This window comes from Myxocyprinus asiaticus, chromosome 28 (genome assembly GCF_019703515.2).
Source record: "Myxocyprinus asiaticus isolate MX2 ecotype Aquarium Trade chromosome 28, UBuf_Myxa_2, whole genome shotgun sequence".
NCBI lineage: Eukaryota > Metazoa > Chordata > Actinopteri > Cypriniformes > Catostomidae > Myxocyprinus > Myxocyprinus asiaticus.
The window spans coordinates 25,292,988-25,312,132 of NC_059371.1; the positions used below are offsets into that span (position 1 = coordinate 25,292,988).

General features: G+C 39.2%; 2 protein-coding genes across 2 annotated transcripts in view; one reads left to right on the forward strand and one right to left on the reverse strand.

Moving 5' to 3' along the window:
• The window catches only part of LOC127419036 (V-type proton ATPase subunit S1-like), a 691,126-nt gene that overhangs the window by 587,363 nt on the left and 84,618 nt on the right, over positions 1-19,145 (forward strand). The gene's annotated exons all lie outside the window — the stretch shown is intronic.
• LOC127419028 (adenylate cyclase type 6-like) overlaps positions 1-19,145 on the reverse strand; it is a 127,202-nt gene that overhangs the window by 3,626 nt on the left and 104,431 nt on the right. Inside the window, exons 16-20 of the mRNA XM_051660054.1 lie at positions 18,051-18,206; positions 15,009-15,184; positions 12,561-12,587; positions 11,977-12,109; positions 11,587-11,850 (exon numbers count right to left, since the gene is read on the reverse strand). Of these exons, the coding sequence (XP_051516014.1) occupies positions 11,587-11,850; positions 11,977-12,109; positions 12,561-12,587; positions 15,009-15,184; positions 18,051-18,206 (756 nt within the window). The remainder of the gene's footprint in view (positions 1-11,586; positions 11,851-11,976; positions 12,110-12,560; positions 12,588-15,008; positions 15,185-18,050; positions 18,207-19,145) is intronic.

The window sequence follows — 19,145 nt, forward strand, 5'->3', positions numbered from 1 at the left end:
ATTAATATCAATGGCCGAGATAAAACTTTCACCACCAGCAGATTTCACTGAGGGAATGGTAGAAAAAGACTCTCTCTACTTTATATATCTAGCCAAAAGCTTCCCTGCTTTGTCCCCCGACTCAAAGTATGACTGTCTTGCCCTGAATAGCCAAAACTCAACCTTCCGTTACAAAATAGTATTATATCTGTATTTCAATCGGGTCAATTCTCTGAGGCCATCAGACGACATTCGGCACTTCAGCTCTGCCTCGGCACTTTTAATATTCCCTTCCAACTCCGCGAGTTCTCGTGCTTTGGATTTTTTGATGAGGCATACTGTATGATCCGACCTCTGAGAACCTCCATAAGTGCCTCCCAAGCCACACCCACAGAGGATACTGAGGACCAGTTGGTCTCCATATAAACATTGATTTCAGCCATTAACATTTGTTGGAAATGAGGATTTTGCAAAAGGGATACATTAAAGCACCAACTATATGACTTCTTTTTCTCCATATGTGGCAACACCTCTAAAGACTAAGATGTTTCCAATTGAGCAATCAACAACAGATGAAATGAGGGACTTAGTTATAAAAAAAAAATCTATTCTAGAATAAATCTTATGGACTGATGAAAAGAATGTATAGTCCCTACCAGGTGTGTTCAAAAGTCTCCAAATATCTGTAAGATCAAGATTTTTATACATCCTGTGAAGCGTCAATGTTGCTCTAGCGGCTTGCACACCTTTGCTTTACTATGACCAAGGACTGAGTCCATCAATAGATTAAAGTCTCCTCCCAGTATTATATCATGAGCGGTGCCAGCGGCTTGCAACATCCCTTCAAGATCTATAAAAAAGCTCTGATCATCAGCGTTAGGTGCGTAAATATTAGCCAAAATCAACCTTTGCCCCTGAATTTCTGCTAAAACAATAATGACTCTTCCTAATTTATCTTTGCTCTGTTTGAGACATTTGAATTGTAGATGCTTACTTATCAATGTAATGACTCCCTTGCTCTTACTTGAGCCACTAAAGAAAATATGCCCACCCCATAGCTTCCCAACTTTTTCAGCTTCCTGTGGGGAGAGATGCGTTTCTTGAAGAAACACTATATCATATTTATTTCGTTTAAGAAAAGAAATAACCTTCCTTCTTTTTATGGGGTGCCCCAACCCATTCACATTCCATGTGGAGAGAGACAATCCACTCAAATTAACATTTGACATTTTGACATTAGAAAACATAGATTGTGTGTCAAAAACATAAAGACCACATTCCCACATTAGTGCAATAATCAAACCCCGAACTTCCCCCAGAACCAAACAAACAGAAAAAATAAAAACGTGCGCATTAACCCTGTGCACGACATCTCCAACCGGCGTCCATCCCTCTAAACTCAAACAGTCCATGTACACCTACGAGAACCCCCGCAACAACTTTGCCATCAGATTGCTCAAGTCCAGTGTTTCTATACAGATTTTGTGAGATAGAATTACATACCAGAAGAAAATCTATAAAATAAACTCCAGCCAATAGGCAGAATAAACACAAAGAACGTGTAGATTCATCTGCATAACTGTCCTGAAGGTGTGTTCCTCCACAAAACAAACTCCAGCCTCTAATGGAACCATCACACACACACACACACACACACACACACACACACACACACACATATAAAAAAGACGTTCAGTTTCCTCAGACAGTCAAACGAATGTTCAGTGAGCCAGCTGTAACATGAGTGCAGCAGATTACCTATTCCTTCCAATGTCCTTCAGAAAATACTCCACAAAACAGCCAATAGGAGGCACAAGCACAAAGAACGTGCAGATTCATCCACAAACTGTCCCGAAGGAATGTTACTACACAAAACAAACTCCAGCCGCTAGGCGGAACAGCACAAAAAGGCACCCAGTTTCCTCAAACAGTCAAGTGAATGTTCAGTGAGTCAGGTCCACTCAGCTGCAAAGCGAGCACCACACAATTACTTACTCATTCCATTGACTTTATGAAGGACAATGCTTGTTGGGGACAAGTAAATACTTTGCGGCCATCCTTAGCATCTATCTCAACCTGGCCGGGAACCTCAGTGCAAAAGCAACCCTCCGCCGATGCAAGAGTTCCTTGAAGGAGTGTTATTCCACAAAACAAACTCCAGCCGCTAGACAGAACCAGCACAAAAAGAAACAAAAAAAGGCGCTCAGCTTCCTCGGACAGACAAGTGAATGTTCAGTGAGTCAGGCCCACTCGACTGCAACATGAGAATCACACCATGCCTTACTCATTCCATTGACTTTATAAAGGACATCGCTTGCTGTGGGCATGTAAATATTTTGCGGCCATTCTTAGTATGTATTCTCAATTTGGCCAGGAATGTCAGTGCAAAAGCGACCTTCCATTGCTGTAAGAGTTTCTTGCATTCCTTGAATCGATCACGTTTCTCGTCGAATTCGCAAAGTCGGTGAACAAGTAAATTTTGTGATTCTTCCAAGAAAGACTTCCTTTGCTCCTCGCCTTACCCAAGATTTTCATCGGATAATCTCAGAAATTTGGCCAGAATTGATCAGGGCCTGTCTCCCACAGCGGATCTCTGAGCTTGCTCGATTTCCAGCTTATGGCTTATGTCGAGCAGACTCGGAAGGAGCTTGTCCAGAAATTCCACCATATTCTGACCCTCTGCTCACTCAGAAATTCCAACAATTCGGACGTTGTTTCGCCGGTTACGATTCTCAAAGTCTTCCAACTTTTCCCAAATGCATTCCAAGTCTGCCTTGGTCGCTAGTGGATTAGCAGCTAATTACCTCTCCAATGACTCCAGATAATCAATCCATTTCTCAACATCCGACACTCTTGTAACCAACTCAGTGAATTTCATCTTCATGACAGTGATCGATCGACATATTACAGCAAGATCCTCCAAGTCAGCAATGACCTTCATCAGCATTGCCGTCATGCTCGACAGTTGACACTGAATCTTTTCCACAGCACCGTCCAAACTGAGTCCTGGGCTCGAGGCCTCCGGAGGGGCTTCAGCTTGAGAACGTAAGTGTCTTTTAATGTCTCCAGAGCCTGAAGATTTTGAATTCTTTGACATATTGTCTTCCTAGAACAGTTATGAATCAGGGTATATTGAATCTCACCGATTTATGACATAAAATGTATTAAAACCAGCAAAGTGCACAGAGCTCGCCGTTCACACGTCCGAACCTTGCATGGTATCACGTGACCATCTAATGTGAATAGTTTTGATGAGTCTAGGTGGTTTATCAAACAGTACCACGTTCCTACTGTTCATGTCAAATTTGACACGCCATCTGAAATGAATGGGTGAGACTAAAACACAGAGCTTTGCCCCCCAATCAATAGTCAGACAAAATTCAGAACACACACATACTGTAAATGGGGTAAAAGTGCAGGGGTGAGACTATAAAACATCCACACTGCTGAAAACATACATACACATAGATGCAGGTTTTTTTGACTATATAAGTTGACTATATTATATTAGTACATTAGTTATCTCAAAGACTTTCATTTATTTCATATTAGCCTAATGATATTTTCTCTTAATGATATATTATCTTTTTTTGTAACACAGCTAGATTTGACTGTAGCAGCATGGACAGGTTTGACAGCACATTGAGGTGACATTGCAAAATCTGACACACAAATGTTTTATAAAAATGCTACAATTTGAAAAATTGTTTTTTATAATGTGTAAATATATATCCAATGCATAACTTGTGATAATATCAAGAAATTAAGTTTGTTGGGGGGCCTGGGTAGCTCAGCGAGTATTGACGCTGACTACCACCCCTGGAGTCGCAAGTTCGAATCCAGGGTGAGCTGAGTGACTCCAGCCAGGTCTCCTAAGCAACCAAATTGACCCGGTTGCTAGTGAGGGTAGAGTTACAATGGGTAACCTCCTCGTGGTCACGATTAGTGGTTCTAGCTCTCAGTGGGGCACGTGGTAAATTGTGCGTGGATCGTGGAGAGTAGCATGAGCCTCCACATGCTGTGAGTCTCCGCGGTGTCATGCACAATGAGCCATGTGATAAGATGCGTGGACTGACAGTCTCAGAAGTGGAGGCAACTGAAAATTGTCCTCCGCCACCTGGACTGAGGTGATTAACCATGCCACCACGAGGACCTACTAAGTAGTGGGAATTGGGCATTCCAAATTGGGACAAAAGGGGATAAAAATCAAAAGAGAAAAAAAAAGAAATTAAGTTCGTTACAACATTCGTAGCATTGAGCACTGAAGCCATCTACTGGAGATTTCATGTTTAAAACATGTTTTATTGTTATTTTTATTCCAGCAGAAATCACCAGAGACCACCGATGCATGACATATTTTGATGTTTTGACAATCTTTCAATTTACTGAAATAAAGGTTTTTATTAAAATGAAGATAACATGAAGGGTCACGTGATGCCATGCAAGGAGCGGACGTGTGAATGACGAGCTCTGCGCACTTTGCTAGTTTTATTACTATTTGTGTCATAAACCGGTGAGATTCGATACACCCTCAAGCACGATACACATGCTCAAGCTGACGCCCCTGAAAAACAGGCCGAAAGCCCCGGACTCAATTTGGACAGTGAACTGAAAGAAATCCGGCATGAACTGATGAATGTGTCTGTAATGCTGACAAAGGCTGTTGCAGACTTGGAGGATTTGGCTGTAATACGTCGATCGATCACTTCCATGGAGACAAAATTCACTGAGATGGTTACAAGATTGTTGGACGTCAAGAGACGGATCGATTTTCTGGAGTCATCTGAGAGGGAATTAGCTGCTAAACCACTAGCGACCAAGGCAGATTTACAGTGCATTTGGAAAAAATGGGAGGATTTGGAGAAACATCAACGAAACAACGTCCGAATTGTTGGAATTCCTGAGCATGAGGAAGGCAGAGATATGGTAAAATTCCTAGAGGAGCTCTTCCCGAATCTGCTCGACATAACAGGCCATAAGCTGGAAACTGAGCGAGCTCACAGAGTCCCGGCTCGCAGATCCATAGAGGGAGGCAGGCCCCGATCAATTCTGGCCAAATTGCTGAGATCATCCGATAAAGATCGCGTTACGTGAGGCGAGGAGTAAAGGAAGGCTTTCTTTGAAAAACCACAACATTTTCTTGTTCCCAGACTTTGCGAATTCAACAAGAGAGAAACGTGATCATTCAAGGAATGTAAGAATCTCTTATATCAACGGAAGATCGCTTTTGCACTCATGTTTCCGGCCAAACTGAGAATAGATACTAAGGATGGCCACAAAGTATTTACATGCCCACAGCAAGCATTGTCTTTCATAAAGACATTGGAGTGAGTAAGCCATTTGGTGATTTTCATGTGGCCGCCTAGTGGACCTGTCTCGCTGAAAATTCTCTTGACTGTCCGAGGAAACTGGGTGCCTTTGTTTTATTTTGTGCTGGTTCCGCCTAGCGGCTGGAGTTCGTTTTGTGTAGTATAATTCCTTCGGGACAGCTTGTGGATGAACTACTCGTTTTGGGTGCTTATGCCTCCTGTTGGATGGAGTTGGTTTTGTGGAATATTTCTTGCAGGATATTGGAATGAGTTTGACTGCCCGAAGAACTGAAAGGTCTGGGGTTTTTTTTGTGCTTGTTCCGCTAGCAGCTGGAGCTTGTTCTGTGGAGGCGCACACCTTCAAGAGAGTTAAGTAAGTAAATCTACATGTTTTTTTTTTTTTTGGTGTGTTTATTCCACTTATGGGCTGGAGTTTGTTTTATAGACAATTTTTTTTGCTGTGTAATTCTGTCTCACAAAATTTGTACAGAAGCTCCGGACTTGAGCAATCCGACGGCAAAGTTGTCGTGGGGGATCTCGTAGGCGTACATGGACTGTTTGAGTTTAGAGGGATGGATGCCGGTTGGTGCTGTAGTGTGAGGGGTTAATGTGCACATTTTTCTTTTTTCTGTTTGTTTTGTTCTGGGGAAAGTTCAGGGGTTGATTGTTGCACCAATGTGGAATGTGGTCTTTATAATTTTACTTTTGACACACAATCTATTTTTTCTCATGTCAAAATGTCAAATGTTAATATGAGAGGATTGTCTCTCTCCATGTGGAATGTGAATGGGTTGGGGCACCCCATAAAAAGGAGGAAGGTTATTTCTTAAGCGTAAGAAATGTGATGTAGTGTTTCTTCAAGAAACACATCTTTCCCTGCAGGAAGCTGAAAATTTTTGGAAGATTTGGGGTGGACATGTTTTCTTTAGTGCTGGTTCAAGTAAGAGCAGGGGAGTCATTACACTGATAAGTAAACATCTACAATTCAAATGTCTTAAACAGATTAAAGATAAATTAGGACGAGTCATTATTGTTTTAACTGAAATTCAGGGCCAAAATTTGATTTTGGCTAATATTTAACACACCTAACGCTGATGATCAGGGCTTTTTTATAGATCTTGAAGGGATGTTGCAAACTGTTGGCACCCCTCATGATATAATATCGGGAGAAGATTTTAATCTATTGATGGACTCAGTCCTTGGTCATAGTGAAGCAAAAGTGTGCAAGCCCCCTAGAGCAACACTGATGTTCACAGGTGTGTAAAAATCTTGATCTTACAAATATTTGGAGACTTTCAACCCATCTGGCAGGGACTATACATTCTTTTCATCAGTCCATAAGATTTATTCTAGAATATAATTTTTTTAATATATCTAAGTCCCTCTTTTCATCTGATGTTGATTGCTCAACTGGAAACATTTTAGTCTCAGATCACGCCCTGGTATGTTTAGAGGTGTTGCCATATATGGGGAAAAAGAAATCATATAGTCATATAATCCAAAGCATGAGAACTCGTGGAGTTGGAAGGGAATATTAAAAGTGCTGAGGCAGAGCTGAAGCACCAAATGTCGTCTGATGGCCTCAGAGAATTGACCCGATTGAAATACAGATATAATACTATTTTGTCATGGAAGGTGGAGTTTTGGCTATTCAGGGAAAGGCAGTCATACTTTGAGTCGGGGGACAAAGCAGGGAAGCTTTTGGCTAGATATATAAAGCAGAGAGAATCTTTTTCTACCATTTCCTCAGTGAAATCTGCTGGTGGTGAAATATCAATGGCCGAGGTAAATATTAATAATGCCTTTAAAGAGTTCTATCATGATCTTTATAGTTCCACATCTTCATCTACTGATGAAGATATTAGAAACTTTGTGAAACCACTAGAACTCCCTAAACTGACGACTGAGCAAAAACATTCTCTTGATTCTGAGATAACCTTGGAGGAGCTTGGCGAGGTAATTAAGGCCTTGCCTACAGGCAAGTCTCTGGGGCCGGACGGCTTTACTGCTAAATTTTTTAGATCTTATGCTACAGAACTGGCTCTACTTTTGTTAGAAGTTTATATGGAATCATTAAAGAATGGAAAGCTTCTGCCAACCATGACACAAGCCCAGATTAGTCTGATTCTTAAAAAGAACAAAGATCAAAGCGAGTGTAAGAGATACCATCCAATTTCCCTGATCCAGCTAGACGTAAAAATACTGTCAAAAATTTTGGCTAATCGATTGAGTAAAGTTATGACTTCTTACACATATAGATCAGGTGGGGTTTATTCGGGGCCGTAGCTCTTCTGATAACATTAGGCGTTTCATAAATATTATCTCGCTTGATGTTAAAGAGGCATTTGATATGGTAGAATGGGATTCTCTTTTTAAGATTTTGGAAATGTACAGGTTTGAGAATACTTTTATTGGATGGATTAAGTAACTTTATATACACCCGGTAGCAGCGGTTCAAACAAATGGATTAATTTCAGATTATTTTACTCTGGATAGGGGCACCCGGCAGGGTTGCCCTCTTTCCCCATTATTGTTCTGTCTTGCCCTGGAACCATTAGCAGCCACGATAAGAAAGGAGGATAATTTTCCAGGGGTGATGGCGGGAGGTATGGCGCATAAACTTTTGCTTTACCCAGATTATATTTTATTATTCGTCTCTGACCCTGCTAGATCTATGCCTTGCCTCCACAGAATTATTAATTCCTTTTCTAAGTTCTCAAGATACAGAGTCAATTGGTCTAAATCTGAAGCTTTGGCTCTGACAGTGTACTGCCCAGTAACGGCTTTCCAGCCGGGCACCTTCCAGTGACCCAAACAGGGCATTAAGTATTTGGGCATTTTATTCCCAGCAAATTTGTGTGATTTAGTTAGAGTTAATTTTGACCCCTTAATAAAAAGGTTTGAGTGATGTGAGCAGGTGGGCTTCATTAAATTTATCTATGATTGGGAAGGTTAATGTTATTAAAATGAATTGTATTCCAAAATTCAACTACCTACTACAGTCTTTCCCCACTGAAGTTCCCCTCTTTTATTTTAAACAATTTGATAGTTTAGCTAAATCCTTTATCTGGAATGGTAAACATCCTCGGATGCATTTTAACAATTTACACAGGCCAATTGACAAAGGTGGGTTAGGTCTCCCCAAGATTTTGTTTTACTATTATGCTTTTGGTCGCAGACATTTGGCGCATTAGTCGCTTCCACCTGAGAGAGCTCCTCCCTGGCTCTTTATTGAACAGGAGGTCTTTGCCCCATCTTACCATCGCAAAGTCTTTCTACCAAGCTGCCCAAAGAAGTAAAGACACATCCAGTTATCTCGCACATGCATTTAGCATGGACAAAAGTTTCTCGTGTGTTCAGATCGGACATTTATCTGAATGTTGCCACAAGTATTTGGTTAAACACTAAACTGTGTATTAACAAGTCCCCTTTCTGCTGGACAGAATGGATTGGAAGGGGTGTTACTACGCTGGGTGACCTTTATGAAATTGGAGCATTGAGATCCTTTGAAAATATTATACAGCGTTTTGGGATTCCCAGATCTCAATTCTCCAGGTACTTAAAGTTGTGCCATCTACTCTGTACTACAACCAAAGGTGGTACGCAGCCCCCTAAAGCGGCAGACACTCTTGAGATGGTGCTTGCTGCTTTTAGAAAAGGTCATGAAGCTTCAGTGTACTATTCCTGGCTAATTCAGAGTCTAGGGGATGGGGTTTTAACATCTCTTAAGAAGTTATGGGAGAGAGACTTGAATTTAGTACTAGAAGATAGAGAATGGGGTAGGATTTTTAAAAATGTCAAGTCTATGTCTAGTGATGCAAGGGTGTGCCACATTCAATTTAAGAATCTGCATTGTTTTTATTGGACTCCCTCTAGATTGCATAGGCTTGGCCTTAAAGACACACCTACTTGCTGGTAATGGCAGTTGGAGGATGGGGACATGGCCCATGTTTTTTGGTCCTGTATTAAGATTCAAGAGTTTTGGTCAGGGTTCAGAGTTTTATCTGTGAGGTCTTGGGCACTCAGATTATATATTGGGGGCATATATTGACAAAAGTTGATTCCGTGTTTTCATGTGTTGTTTGTATTTAAATTTTGGAATCAATAAAAATTGTTAATGACAAAAAAGTGAAGATAACATAAAATGTGCTTATTTTATATGAACATGAATGGAGTGAGTAATTTAGTGAAATAAGGTCAGAAATACAATAACAAAAAAAAAAAAAAAAAAAAGCATAACTTTATGTCTTTACATTAGTGAAGATAGTGTTATTACATTTCTTTAAAAAAATAAATATTTTAAAAATTGGGGGGTTCCACATTTGATGTTTCAGGTCAAATTTGACCCGAACAGATGGAACGGGGTTCCCTATTGATAATAGGGGTGTAACAATTTATCGACCCATATCACTGCATCAATCTAATAACCAACGATCCAGTGTTATCGATACAACGCATAAATATCGATATAGAATTTTTTTTAAGATGTACCTTTATTTTAATACTCTCCGTCCGTATGTTCCGTCAGGCGATGAAGCAACCTTATTACATTCATTTCACTTTATGAGCGCTAAATACGCTTTTCATGTGGGGCACGGATGTGCACGGGGTCTTTGAAGCCAAATTGTGCTCTGCTATCCGTGCGCACGTGTCAACCGGGCTTCCCGCGAAACGCGAGATCCATTGACAGGATCCGTGCGAGCACATCAACCGGGCACTCCTTAAAATGCGAGCTCTGGTGCCAAACGCAGAGCGGCTCACACGCGCTATTAATTCGGGCTTCCATCGATATCGTCGCGCATGCGACCCTTTTGAATTTTACATGAGAATTTGCTATTTTAAAGTGCCATGGAGCAGTTCAACCATCATGCGTCTTGACAACGCCAACATTCTGAACAGCACTAATGAGGGAAAGAGAAACACCTGCCCAGCACTAGCATCAGTTATAAGACTATGCATAAACACACCAACACCCTTACTAACATTTATCCCAGTTAACTGTAACAGAATTTTTCATTACAACTGTGGAAGTTGTAGCCAAGAAAACCGCGGATAGCAGGAATAGTTGGAAACAAGTCATTGGTATGTAAGTACTTTGAATTAGATTAAACTGGAAAATAAGCTGTCAACAAACGATTGATGATCACTTGTGTGTGACATTTTTTATATTATTATCTGTATAATTTTTTTCAACATCTGAAGTACCTTATTTTGTTGTGGATGTCCCAATGTGGATACTAAATGTGCACTTTTCAGAGAGCTCAATAAAATATTCAAATTATATTTTGGTTGCATTGGAGGGCAAAAAAAAAAGTAATTGATTGTGAAAAATAGGCACATATCGATCGCAGGGCACTGAATCTAATCAAATCGAAATCGTATCATGGCAGACTTTGAAATATCGGATCACAGGCCAAGAGAATCGATATAAGATCGTATCGTGATGAAACGTCCGATTTACACCCCCTAACTGATGTGTACAGGTGTCAAAGATACACTTAGTATTTTTTTACTCCTTTAAAAAGTTTTACTTCTAAAGAAATTAATTATAATTTTAAAATGTATGTATAAAATCATGAGCACTCACATGAGATGAAGACTCCAGTTATATCAGTAACCTTATAAAAGCTGATTTATTCTACAGCACATGGAGAGAGTTCCCTCATGGGGGCAGCCATGTTGAGATCACATGACAAGCAGAATGCTAATTGCTTAATCTCTGTGACCACGGTTATTGGACACTTTTACTCAAGGACTTTGAAAAGTAAATTTCAGCAAAGGCATCAGTAACTAAAAAACAAAAATATTGAATTATACTGCGCCTTTAAAGTTTTACACCAAAAGAAACTGAAGTGCATTTGCCTAATGTGTTTAAAATTATTCACATGAGATGAAGACTTCAGTCATATGAGTGGCATAAAGTTATTTTATTTGACATAATGTTGGTTCCCCTTGCGGTGGTAACCAATGTTGAGATCAGATGACCAGCAGAACACTACTTGATTTATCTTGGTAACAAATAAATTAACCATGGGTGACAAATATTCCTGAGAACAGGGTTTTTCTACAGCAGATATTTTTATATATACTTTTGCTTAATGCTCTATCCATGCCAATAGGAATCAATATAAATTCCAATACTAACATTAAGTCACACTGATCATTAAAACAAACAAAAAACTGCTTGGTTCACCTTTACTGAAATACTGAAAAAAATGCCACTGCTGTTACAGATGCAATTGGCATACATTCAGTCTGTCTTTTTATATTTCGACTATGACCCTTAACACCTTTTTACCTCATCAAAGTCAGCGATGATCTCATTGAGTAGTCTCAGGCATTCCACACCCTCATTGTTGGCTTCCAGCTCAGTGTAGAACTCAGAGAAGTTGCTGATGGAGGCAAACATAACGGCCACACATTCACACGACTGATAGTAAAGCTCATCGTTTCGACGTTCTCTTGCAAGGAAGTGGGCAGCCACATCTTTGGGCAGGATGTTGTGAAGGAGTCGACGATTGTAGGCCTGCAGCTCCTCCATCTCCTCTTTCTCCTCAGTAGCCTGGTGAAAAATGACACATTGGATGTCCCTTTTCTGTATCATGTAGCAGGCAGTGGCTTTGGCTAACATTGGCTTACATCAACTTGACCAAATAATCACTTCAGAGAAAAGCCAGTGGAGACCCACCTGTAGCTTCCATAGGAAGTCAAGGCGTGCAGTGGACTCGACCTGTTGTGCGTGTAGGTAGAGAGCCAGTACAAACACTGTGAGGATGACTGGAATCATCACCCTCATAGACACTTTAGTCACCCTCTCTGAGCTATGTGGAAAGAAGAACAAAGTCACATACAGTAGATTACAGATCTCTGAGAGCAAAACCGAGCTGCACTCACAAAGAACAATATCTAGTTAAACAAATATTTTTAGATCAATGAATATATTTTATTCACTTTAGAAATTTCCATTACTTTCAAATGTTACTTAAGTGGTTTTGCCAGGCTAGGAAATCACTTTTTTAAATTCCTCGATATTTCCAGGTTTTCCATGATCGTGGGAAGCCTCTGTCTGGTGTAACTCAAACTACAACAGCCCATACATTTATTATAAGATCTGTTATTGTGGTATGAACTGTCATATATGTTCAAAAAGCTTTCAAAACATCTCGGACTAAAAGAATAGCACAACATCATTTTTGCACTTATTTCGAAGCTGCTTCTGTCTTTAAACCATCTCATACAATCATTCAACAATAAAGTATGACATGAACTCACCAAGGCTCGGTTTCATTGAAAGAAGACCTGCGTAAAAATAGACATATTCCCATTAGCAACCAACATGACCCACTAAACATACAGTGCTATGAAAAAGTATCTGCTCCCATCCTGATTACTACTCATGCTAAATTGTTACAAAAATTAAAACAAAATCTAACATAAAACAAAGGCAATCTGAGTCAACACAAAATATAGTTTTTAAATGATAATGTTATTTATTGAAGCAACAAAGTTATCCAGTAGCAACTGGGCCTGTGTGAAAAAGTATTTGCCCCCTTAGTTACTAAATCCCCAAATCTATGAAACTGCATTCATAATGGGGTTCAGCTGGATTAGACACACTGGCCTGATTACTGCCAGCCCTGTTCAATCAAATCAACACCTAAATAGTACTTTTTTCAGCAGCATGAAGTTGGCTAAAAGGTCTCACCCAGTAGCACACTATGCCAAGGCTGAAAGAAATTCCAGAAATGATGAGGAAAAAAGTGACTGAAATACATCAGTCTGGGAAGCATTAAAAAGCTATTTAAAATGCTCTGGGACTCCAAAGAACCACAGTGAGAGCCATTATCTCCAAATGGAGAAAACTTGGCACAGTAGTAAACCTTCCCAGAAGTGTCCGACCTTCCAAAATTCCTCCAAGAGCACAGTGACGACTCATCCAGGAAGTCACAAAAAAGTCAAGGACAACACCAAGCATGGTGGTAGTAGTGTGATGGTGTGGGGATGCTTTGCTGCTTCAGGGCCAGGGCAACTTGAGGGAATAATTGATGGAAACAAGAATTCTGCTCTAACCAGAAAATCCTGAAGAAGAACGTCCAGTCATCAGTCCATGAGTTTGAGCTCAAGCGCAACTTGATTATGCAGCAAGACAATAATCCAAAGCATAGGAGTAAGTCCACCTCTTAATGGCTCAAAAGAAGCTAAATTAAAGTCTTGGAGTGGCCTAGTTAAAGTCCTGACTTGAACTCGATTGTGATGCTGTGGCATGACCTTAAACGGGCAGTTCATACTCAAACCCTCCAATGTGGCTGAACTAAAATTCCAAAACCAGAATTCCACCACAGTGTTGTGAAGCGTTTGGTTGCAGTTGTTGCTGCTAAAGGTGGCAGAACCAGCTATTAAGTTTAAGGTGGCAGTTAGTTTTTCACATGGGTGATATAGGTGTTGGATAATATATATATATACTGTATATATAATAAATATATATATATATATATATATATATATATATATATTTTTTTTTTTTTTTTTTTTTGCTTCAATAAATATATATATTTGAAAACTGTATTTTGTGTTTACTCAGGTTGCCTTTGTTTTATGTTATATCTTGTTTGAAGATCTAAAACAATTTAGTATGAAAAATGCACAAAAACAGAAGAAATCAGGAAGGGGGCAAATACTTTTCACAGAACCGTATACCAGTACACTGAATCAAATGCAAAGCATAACACACTGCAATGCAGAGTCATTCAAAAGCCTTTCAGGAAAAAAATAACTTCAATGAAAAAGGATAAATCAGCATAAACACCCAGAAAAAAAGAATGTAAAAATGATGAGCTCAGCACACAACACAAAAACACACATTAAAAATGGACCCTTTTCACAGACTGTGAAGAATCTCTACTTATTTTGCAGAGTAAATCTAGCAATCTTATATTAATTTATTTTGTGTAAATTTATAACATTATTCTTTGTGGTATATTACCCTAGCATAATAAACATAACACAGGGTTTCAAATACAGCTGCTGAGGGAGTGACAGTAAATTTGGCAACTTTCTATCTTCTGACTGCCGTAATGCAAGACTCTCTATTTTTTACCCTTTTGGAAAGCTGTAGAAATAAAACATTTTTAAATCTATTTTTTTCTTTTGCTGTTGGGAAAGCAAAAATAATATTTGCTATGGTCTCTAATTCAGTGCTATAGAAGTTTACCCTGGCTGTAGTATAATTCTGCATTCAAACACTGAAATGCAAAGGGTCTATAGATCAAGTAAAATTTCTGTACTTCTACACCAGTTTGGAGAACAGTGTGATCTTTCTCAAAACATGGGTTTCCCATTGTATTTTTGGTAATGGTGGTTAAAGTTTTACCAAGTAGGTCATGTTTCTGTATCGAAATCTGCTGTTGGTCCCGGAACAACATTACTGTAAAAAAAAAAACAAAAAAAAACACTCCTAACTTTACTCCTAAATCTTACCGTAATCATTAAATACCCCTCAAAATTTTAGGGAAATGATAGGTTGTTATGCTTGTTGCTAAAGCCCCAATCCCAGGCCTAAGCTTAACCCTACAATCTGATTGGTTGACAGGAATGTTGTTTCAGGACAAACAAGGATGTTGATTCAGGACCAACAAGGATGCTGATCCAGGAGCACGTCCTACTTGGCAAAATCAAGAATCCTGCTGGACTATATGAATAGATAACAGGAAGGAAACTTACAGTGCATTGGCAGTGACCAACAGGTCGGCGTTGTCTAACAGAGTGACCAGAGGCCACTCCACTAGCAGCAGAAAGCAGATCTGGATGAAGACCATGAGGATCAGTTTGCCTATACTGCTGATGTGCAGGAACACTGAGCAGCACAGCAGAGTCAGCAGCACACTGTAAGTGAAGTACTTAGAGCATAGGCAACACAACCCGTCAATAGAGCGCAACAGTGACCCACTTTTTCAGCAGCCTTAGTTCCAAAAGTATTATTCTCATTAATTCTAAGCTATGTACTAAACCAATGAGCTCCAACGTGATTCATAACATTACAAGCTTTGATTTGAAGCAAAAAGCATATGAAAATCCGAAAAAAGGCAACGGTACAAGCAGGGTCAGAATTTATTATTTTGTTTTCATTAAAGGCACTATGTGCACACTGAATTTCAGCTGCATTTTATACCTATGTAGGGCACACTGTTTTCTACCCAAATAAAAAATATACAGTGTCATCCTTTTATGTTAAATACCTAATTTAATCAATCGATTAATATAAATTCTCAATATGAATAACTAGATTGAGAAATTATGACCTCTTACCCATAAAATTCAAACAATATCAACTGGGGTTGATGCTCTTTTTAAAAAAAAAAAAAAATTATAATAATACAAAAGTTCTTAGGATAAATTATAAGAATTTCGTAAAAATGTTCTTAAGTGCAATTCTTGAAAAGATCTTCAGAAGTTCTCAAATTTTTCTTAGAACGTCTTAATTGTTTTTCCTTCAGAATAACATGAAAGACTTTGACATTGTCTGATTATACTAGCCTGCTCATGAGGCTTCTTTGTCTAATACAACAAATTCCATACTTCAACACTGGTAAATCGAGAGGGCCTGGGTAGCTCAGCGAGTATTGATGCTGACTAGCACACCTGGAGTCGCAAGTTCGAATCCAGGGCGTGCTGAGTGACTCCAGCCAGGTCTCCTAAGCAACCAAACTGACCCGGTTGCTAGGGAGGGTACAGTCACATGGGGTAACCTCCTCATGGTCGCTATAATATGTGGTTCTCGCTCTCGGTGGGGAGCGTGGTGAGTTGTGCGTGGATGCCATGGAGAATAGCATGGGCCTTCAAATGCATCACATTTGAAACAACCTAGTAAATTAATTTTACTTCTCTAGAAAGTTTTGTGAATCCGGCCCCTGGAACTTTATACAATAATATAATAATATACAATAATATGTCAAATTATGCCTAAATAGAGGAATTCATTATTCAGCATGCCCTATGCCCCTCTTAATTTCTATAATAACTATTGATTTATAGTCATTGGTTACAAGCGTTAAAACGTATACAGTACCAGAAGCATAAACCATCGATTAACAATCTTGTAGCTCATACAGTCTGTCTTTAATAGTTTCTACAGTATTTTTAAAAATCAGTTTCTTTAAGGCCACGTTCACACAGCAGCAGAATACGGTTGTCAGAACTGTTTTGAGTGCTTAATATGGTTACGTTCACACACATTTCGGTTATTTACGAGAGTGACAACTGCATTCTATAACTGACACCTGCAAATGTTCAGGTGTCACAACCGCATTCTCGGCAAACCTGTGCTGTGTGAATGGAACCGTACTGGACAACTAGTTGTTAATTACGTCATGTACAGTGAGAGGCATGCTGCACTGTACAAGCGTGTGTCTTGTGTGTTTCATGTGGGGTTTTGTTAATTCACGGAGATGGAGAAACGAGCTACTTGTCATCCGAAGATTCAGCCGCTGTTTTCCACTGGCTGTTCACTGGCACGAGCCACGAGACACACAAGCTGCACTCTGCACGCGGTTCAAAAGCATTCAAAGCCTCTGTCGGTTAATTATGATCTGATGGATGAACTCGCGCCTCGATTGGACTCATTTATTTAAAGCTACACTATGTAACTTTTGGCCCTCTAGCGGTTAAAAAATAAAACTGCATGTGTCTTGTGGAAGAACACTGTTTTGGTAATGACGTAAGTTGTGCTACTGCTCTGCTCCTCTGCGTGGATGAATGTGATTCGAGGCACCGGTGTACACAAGGATACAGGACATCTTATCACAGCGAATGGACAAATAAATAACGAATAAATTCAAATAAATAAAAACAAATAAAATAAATAAATTCTCTGTGTACGGATATGACCTCAACATGCACGGGCGAACGATGTTCGTGTGCAATTTCTCGCAAAATCCGTCGATAGCTTTAAAATATAAATAATTATTATAGGTTTATCAAAGTGTATTTGTGTTGAGTAAAGACATCATTTGGAAGATGGATTTTTGTTACACTCTCTCATTAATAACATTTTGTTATTTTTTAACAAAAAAACATAGTGTAGCCTTATTTAATAACGCAGCGTTTAATAACAAGCCGGTGTTATGGACGTCACCATCTTTGATATTTACTTCAGTCACTGTCACTACTAGTCACTGTCACTACGGTTACAGCTGTTAAAATACGGTTGTGACTTCGGATGTTTGTTCACAAAGACACTGTTGTATGAACAGGACATTTCAAGACTCACACCTGTAAGTAAATATGGTTGTCAATCCCAAACACTGACTGTGTGAATGTAGCCTTTTTGTCCAGTACGGTTCTGTTCACACAGCACAGGTTTGCAGAGAATGAGGTTGTCACACACATAAATCACTGTCCTATATGTGAATGTAACCATATTAAGAACTCAAAACAGGTCTGACAACCGTATTCTGCTGCTGTGTGAACGTGGCCTATGAAGAAAATGATTGGGATTTTTACTTTCGGAACCCTAGTGTTACATGTCATACCGCTACCATGGCAACATCCTCATAGCAACAAGACAAAACCCTAAATGGATAGAAATAACACATCTTTCCTTTTTGCATATGCTGTGGAACATCTATAAACAAATATCTACATACAAATTTGTCACTCAGCCTCACTGAGCAAAAAACAGAAGGTATTTGAATACAGTAGCGTAACATGAGAGCATATATGCAAAGTGTACACATAGTATACATGTACGGATCATCACACACTGACCTCGGGTAAAGCACATGGTGAAGTCTGGTCAGGACACAGGGTGAGGGGGTCCTCTGCTGTTTGAGTCAGATTATGCAGCAGACACACAGTAACGGAACCAGACATATTCTGCTGTATGGCCACACATTCTAGCAGTTTGTCTCGGTCACAGGTAAACTGAAAAAAAAAAAAAAAAAAAAAAAGGAAAAAAAAATACATTCTGTTAAAATTACAAAATATATTTGAAGAATAAATTGCAAATTGTCCGTTCTAGTTAAAAAGGCCAAGTATTCTGGGAAAGGGGCAATTTTCTTTCTACTAATACAGATGTTTAGGCAGACCTTATTCACACTAGCGCCATCTTTGTTTTTTGTTTTAAATTTTAATGGGAATGACAACAAGGATGTAAGGGATAGACTTACCTTCTCTTCAGTGGCACGAATGGTATAAAGCTGTATAAAGCTCCTAGATCACATCTGATTTTCCACAACTCATGTTGTTTGGAGTTCTTTGTATACTGAATGTTCTTGGACAGATATTTTATCAATGTTTTGTCAGCAGAACAATCCAAAAACACTTTAAACAGCAGTACAGCCCATTGAAGAGAATGTAAGTTTATCCCTCACAGCCTCGTTGTCATTCCTATTAAAAATCAAAGATACCACTAGCGTGAATAAGGTCTATAGGATTTATTTACGTACGGTATTAGTTTAGTTACATTATTAAGGGGTGGGGCACTCTCATTCTAGAGAGCATTTGATTGGACAAAAATCTGTGTAGTGCAAGATGAGTCATCAATATTTTGGTCTGTTTTCTCAGAAGAAAAAGACATACATTTTAAATGTGTATATCTGCTCAAAGTGAATTTATTCAACGTGTAGGAGTATGCTTATACATATGGATTAAAATCCTTAAACTGTAATTTCGATTTCATGGGTCTTTAATTCCATTTATTTGTTTTATTTTCATCTTTCTGCTAAATATAATCAGGTTTTTCCCTGTGTGTCAACCGGCGTTTAATGGAATGAAAAGAAGTAAATACAAATATTCACTTGTGGTACATAAAGTTTAACGGCGCACAAAAACTGAAAGGATTTTCCTCTGAGAGCGACAATC